The sequence below is a fragment of the Nicotiana tabacum genome, chromosome 11, assembly GCF_000715075.1.
Source record: "Nicotiana tabacum cultivar K326 chromosome 11, ASM71507v2, whole genome shotgun sequence".
NCBI classification, from domain to species: domain Eukaryota; kingdom Viridiplantae; phylum Streptophyta; class Magnoliopsida; order Solanales; family Solanaceae; genus Nicotiana; species Nicotiana tabacum.
Window position 1 is genome coordinate 2,452,429 of NC_134090.1, and position 5,552 is coordinate 2,457,980.

The 5,552-nt window shown below is 35.9% G+C and overlaps 1 protein-coding gene and 1 non-coding gene across 2 annotated transcripts; both read right to left on the reverse strand.

Annotated features, from left to right (window-relative positions):
* Positions 1 to 746: 746 nt before the first annotated feature.
* On the reverse strand, positions 747 to 840 carry LOC142166699 (small nucleolar RNA snoR109). Its single transcript, XR_012697101.1, has one exon. It is a non-coding gene; the product is annotated as a small nucleolar RNA snoR109 (small nucleolar RNA).
* A 206-nt stretch (positions 841 to 1,046) lies between these two features.
* LOC107803255 (large ribosomal subunit protein eL6) lies at positions 1,047 to 2,529 on the reverse strand. The gene is made up of 2 exons (XM_016626936.2): positions 1,935 to 2,529; positions 1,047 to 1,363 (listed from the first exon to the last, which is right to left on the reverse strand). The coding sequence occupies exons 1-2, from the start codon at positions 2,466 to 2,468 to the stop codon at positions 1,208 to 1,210; spliced, it is 690 nt and encodes a 229-aa protein (XP_016482422.2). The 5' UTR covers positions 2,469 to 2,529; the 3' UTR covers positions 1,047 to 1,207.
* Between the last annotated feature and the right edge of the window lie 3,023 nt (positions 2,530 to 5,552).

The following is a 5,552-nucleotide window of genomic DNA, read 5'->3' on the forward strand; positions in this document are numbered from 1 at the left end:
AATTTAATCTGACTGATTGAATAAATAGTAATACGAATAGAGAACATTGATATCACACTTCAACCTATTGAAAGCATGACTAAATCAGGATTCTAGCTGATGTCGCCCTCATCAAGTTCAACATTTACCAAGTATATATCTTGCAGAATATATTTGATTAAAAGCAAACTTTTGTTTACGAACAAGTGAAATCGCATAATCCCATATTACAAGATCAGAGGGAACTTATGCCTTCTAATGAAATTATGTATAGCATGCTTTAGAGGGTAAATGGGAACACATAGTACACCTGAACAGTGGTATAATTCTATGAGTGAATGTAAAGTCTAGATAGTATGGACATAATTTTGATGCAGGGGCTATATATACATAACTCATTCAACTATAGCTAACTTGTCAGTGTTTCAAGATAGACTTAGAGATTATCTTAAGATGCCAGAAAGGACTAATCTTGTCTACATTAAAGGTAATCTTATGAATATACCAGTCATACTATCGAATGAATATTCAGCACTGAAAGGCGAAAAGCAGAAATGTATTTGCAATGTAAGCACCTATAGACGCAAACGGCCGGAAACAAAGCAGTGAGCCTGGAAAGTGCATAGATAAATGATTTTAGAGAAGGGTCTCTTAGAAAGGCTAAATTCTATGCCATTTCCCTCTTCTCCCCTTCTCATCCAGTAGACTAATATGCACATAAAATACAACATAGACATAGGAGAAATGATTCACAACAATTATGCAAAAAATGTAAGAAGTTCGGTAAGCAGATATGCTGACAAAGAACAACAACCGGCCAGTAAACTTCTCAGATAAAATCTTTTTGTATTGCTACAGCCACCTTGGCAGTCAAGATCAAAGGTACTGAATTTCACCCTTTCTCTTGGTACATGTAGCTTTTCAAATTAACCCACTGAGCTCAAGCATTAATCTTTATATAACACAATAACAAGGATAATATCAGGCGCTAATCTCAATTCTAGTCAATTCACCCTAATCAGCTATCACTAGAGCTCAAGCATTAACATTTATTACGCAACACCAGGTTAAAAGAAGAGCAAATCTCACATTGCATATGCCAACTTAAGATGTTTATAGCCAACAAAATCCTTAATACAACGACTAAAAGCAGGTCTGAAACAGAACATAAACCAAAATAAATCTAACAAAATCAATTTCATAAAGAGTATTTTAAACATCTCACGGCCTAAAAGACAAGCTCATGGGGTTTCATGCCCGACTTGAGGGAGAACCTAGCAGACAAATAAGCCTTCAATTCAGGAACACATTCAACGGCCTTGATCAATGCTTCATCCACAGCTTTCTGGTCATCCTTCTTTTCCTGTGGAAGCACATTCTTCTCCTACAATACACCAACACGCACAAAACAGATGAAAAAAATTCACCAAAAACTAAAAACAGTGATCAATCTTTAATCAAACAACAAACATAAAGATCATGGCCTTAGGCATATGAACATGAAGATCCATTCCTTAAGCATAAAATGAACAAATTGATTCAATCTTTAAATATAGAAAGAACAAACACAAGTAACAAAACAATTACTAAAACCAAAAACATGACTCAATATTTAATCATACAATGAACATAAGGATCAAATCTTTACGCATAAAATGAACAATGACACCCAATCCTTAAGCATATAATGAGCATAAAGTCCACTCTATAAACATAATATGAGCAAATAGATTCAATCATCAAAATTATAAATTGAAAAAAAAATACCTTAAGCATATAATGAGCAAATAGATTCAAATATTATTTTTAAAATGAGCAGGAAGATCCATTTCTTAGGCATATAATATAATGAACATAAAGATCCACTCCCTAATCACATATTGAACAAACAGATTCGACATTAAGCAGAAGATGAGAAAAATTAAAACTCTAAACTTAAGAAAAAGCAAACAAACCTCTTTCTTATCTTCAAAGAACTCTCCTTCACCCTTCTTCTGTTTCTTCTCAGCTTGCTTAGCAAAATACTTATCGTCAATCTTCTCAACATTCACACCAGAAACATCCACTTTAGTTGAAGTACCAATTACATAAGCTTGATTCACACGCCTCAAAGGAACCCCATTAAGCTTAAACGGTCCACTAACAAGTAAAAGCCCAGATTTAAGCTGTTTCAAAAACACAACTCTCTTACCCTTAAACCTACCGGCAAGGATAATTAAAACAGTACCGGGTGTAATACTTGCTCTGAGTTTCGTAGGTTTTGGTTTGTGTTTGTTGACAAGGGGTTTTGCCACGTCATCGGCTGGGTAAAATTTGGGTGGTTTGACGGCCGGCGGTGCGGCGGCGGCGGCTTTTTTGTGGACGGGAAAAGAGCCGCCATTTTTCTTCTTGATTGCCCATAGACCCTTTTTGTGGTACATCTTGGAACGGGAAAGTTTTCCCACTCCACGAATCAGCTCTGGATTGCGGGGACTCTTCTTTGCGGCCATTGCTGAAAGTTTTAAGTTCCCTCCTTAGCAGTTTGCTGATTCAATAAAACCCTAAACCTAGTAATGCGGTTTTATATATGGAGCAGTGAGGGTTTGTGTGAGAGTGAGTGAGATCTGGGCCTTTTGTTTCTGCATATGGGGCTAAATGGGCTAAGAGCCCAATTTCTTATGTGGGCTGGGCTAGATGATTAGTCATTCTACGATTTTGCGTAAAAATAGCACGGGCTAGCCAGTTTTCGAACTGGTAATTGAAAAATAGTCAGCGTTTGCAAAATTATTGAAAAATAACCACTATTTTGCTGCAACACAGAAAGTTCCAGCATAATATATTGAAGATTGGTGCACATGTATATGAACTTCCAGCATACCATATTATGCTGGAACTCCAACACGAAAATTTTCAGCATAATATATTGGAGATTGGAGTACCTGTGTATGAACTTCCAACATATTATGTTGGACCGGTATATTATGCTGGAACTCCAGTATATTATGTTGGAATATTTTCCGAATTTTGAACAGTGTTTTCGTTTAGATTTATCTTTACATGAAAAATGGCTAAATTTTGATTACTTTGAAACTGTGACTATTTTTCAATTATTATTTGTAAATCTGGCTATTTATTAATTTCACTGATGTTGGGCATATTTCGATATATGTTGATGTTACTTTACCCATGTTTTAACCGCTTTTTGATGCTATTTGATCTTTAAAATGCCCAACATGGTTTAATTATTGGTTTTATGACTAATTGAGTTGTGTGTGATGATTTAAGGTGTTTGGAGTGCAAAAATATGAAGAAAAGGTGCTCTAGCTAGAGGAAGAGGGGTTGGATGCGTCGCATCCAATCTAGAAAAAAATCAGATTTCGTGCACCCTTAGCAGTGAAGTCGGCCCATAGCATCCGCCTTAGCATCTGCACCTGGGCAAAGCTGAGAGGTGGAGGACGAGGTGGATGCGACGCATCCACCCTAGCATTAATCTCTGAAGCTGATTTGGATTAGAAATAGGAGAACTTTGGCCCACGACTTTTGTACGCAATATATAAGCCAAAAACGCCTCTTTTAGGGCATCTAACATATTGGGAAGAGGGAAAAAAGCCACGACAAAGCTGTGGAGGCCGGAATTCATCAAGTTTCATCTTTCTCCCATCAAACTTAGTAATTTTTATGTTTCTTTGTATGATTTGTTATTTGGCTACCATGTCTATATGGAGCTAAACTTCACGTTCTAAGGTTGTGGTTCTTTCATGACTATTGTTATTCGAATATTGATTTTGACTTCTTGATTTATCATATTAGTTTATTTATTCAATCTTGTACTTAATTATTAAATTGCTTGATCACCAATTGAATACTATCTACGAATCTAGAATTGAACTCGAAAGTGGGAATTCTAGAATGCATACAGGATTGAGTAGAGCAAGTTCTTGAACTCGGGCATCGGGGAACGGATTCGTGGTTAGGATAGACATATACCTAATTGCCTTGCTTGGTTGATTTACAGGAATTATAAATGCGTTCTTGTTGATTCTAACTCCATAGACATATAAGTGTTAGGTTAGCTTGAATAGGCGAGTAAGAACTCGACAGATTCTTATGAGCAATATTAACCCTGTCAACCAATAAGCTAGATAAATTAGTCGGGCAATTCAATTGAAGAATAAAATAGGATTGTTAGATAGCCCATAACCCTAGATCGTTTTCATTACATTGATATCATAAAAAATCTGCTCTTTCTCTGTTCAAAGTTTATTATTTATATTTTTTTATTTAATTAGTTTAGAATAAAATATTTTTAGGTTTAATTCTTGTTTAGATAATTAGGATAGTCTAATTTAGTTTATAGTTAATCATAAGTCCTCGTGGGTTCGACATCCGACTTTTAGTCACTTTATTACTTGACGACCGCGTATACTTGCGTGAGTGTGTTTGGTCGTAACAAGTTTTTGGCGCCGTTTCCGGGGGCTTAGAAATTAACTATTTTTCTATAGTAGGCTTTTACTTTTATCTTTACAATTTTTTTTTTCCTTCTCTTTTTGTAAATATTTTATTTTTGTAACTATTTGATTTTTCTCTTAGTGTGTTTCTAGTTCTTTCACCATGACATCTGGGGATGAAATATATGGAGGTAAGGTTATTGATGAAGACTCTTGGTTGACAGAAGACTTATATGGCCCGTCATTTTGGGCTTGTCATGACCTGAACTCTTGGAAAGCTGAATTTGAATATGGGAGTAAGGGTTGGTATTGGGACGAATATTCTCGATTAAGGGAATATGCGGAACGATATTGTCTTTTGACAACGTTGGTGAATGATTGGTCTAAGGAGAGAGATGATCTTGCACATAAAATTGATAATTTTGGCTTGGCTGTGCATAACCAGGATGCAGATTTGAATGAAAAGTTTGATGCGTGTAATGGCCAACAATTTAATGATGAGTTATGTGAAGCTGAAAAAAATCTTCTAGACCAAATTGAGGAGCTAAAACGAGAATACCAATCACTAGACCATGTTTTTCTTGAGGATGCCAATGTTGAGAAGAATGCTCTAGAGTCATATGAGGGAATAGATAACATTACTTTGGGAGACTTGAGTGTGTGTATACATGAGGATGTAAATAGTAGTACAATTCATGAGTTAAGGCGCATTAGACCTCATTCCAATATTTTTTCCATATTGTGTTTAGATAGTAAGATAGTAATCGAGCCATCTGAGCCAATGAGGGGGTCAAAAGGTGAGGATGAGAGTGCCTATATTCTTGAATTTGTCGTGCCAAAAAGCAAAAAATATATTCCTGGTCTAAAGGCCGAGAAGTGTAGAGTGAAAAATTTATTACTTGGCCTGGTTATCTTTGTAGCCCCACCACTGGAGCATAGCTGCAAACTGGATGCCATGTTAGGGGCTCAATTCATAAGTTCGAGGTGGAGGCAAAAAGTGATTCACGTCGTGCCGCGACGTTAAATCAGGCGCTTGTTGGGAGGCAACCTAGCTTTACTGCTTTCTTTTATTTTTGTTTACTTTTTATTTTATTTTATTTTTATTATTTTGTAGTATTTATTTTTGTTTTGTAGGATTATGAGCAT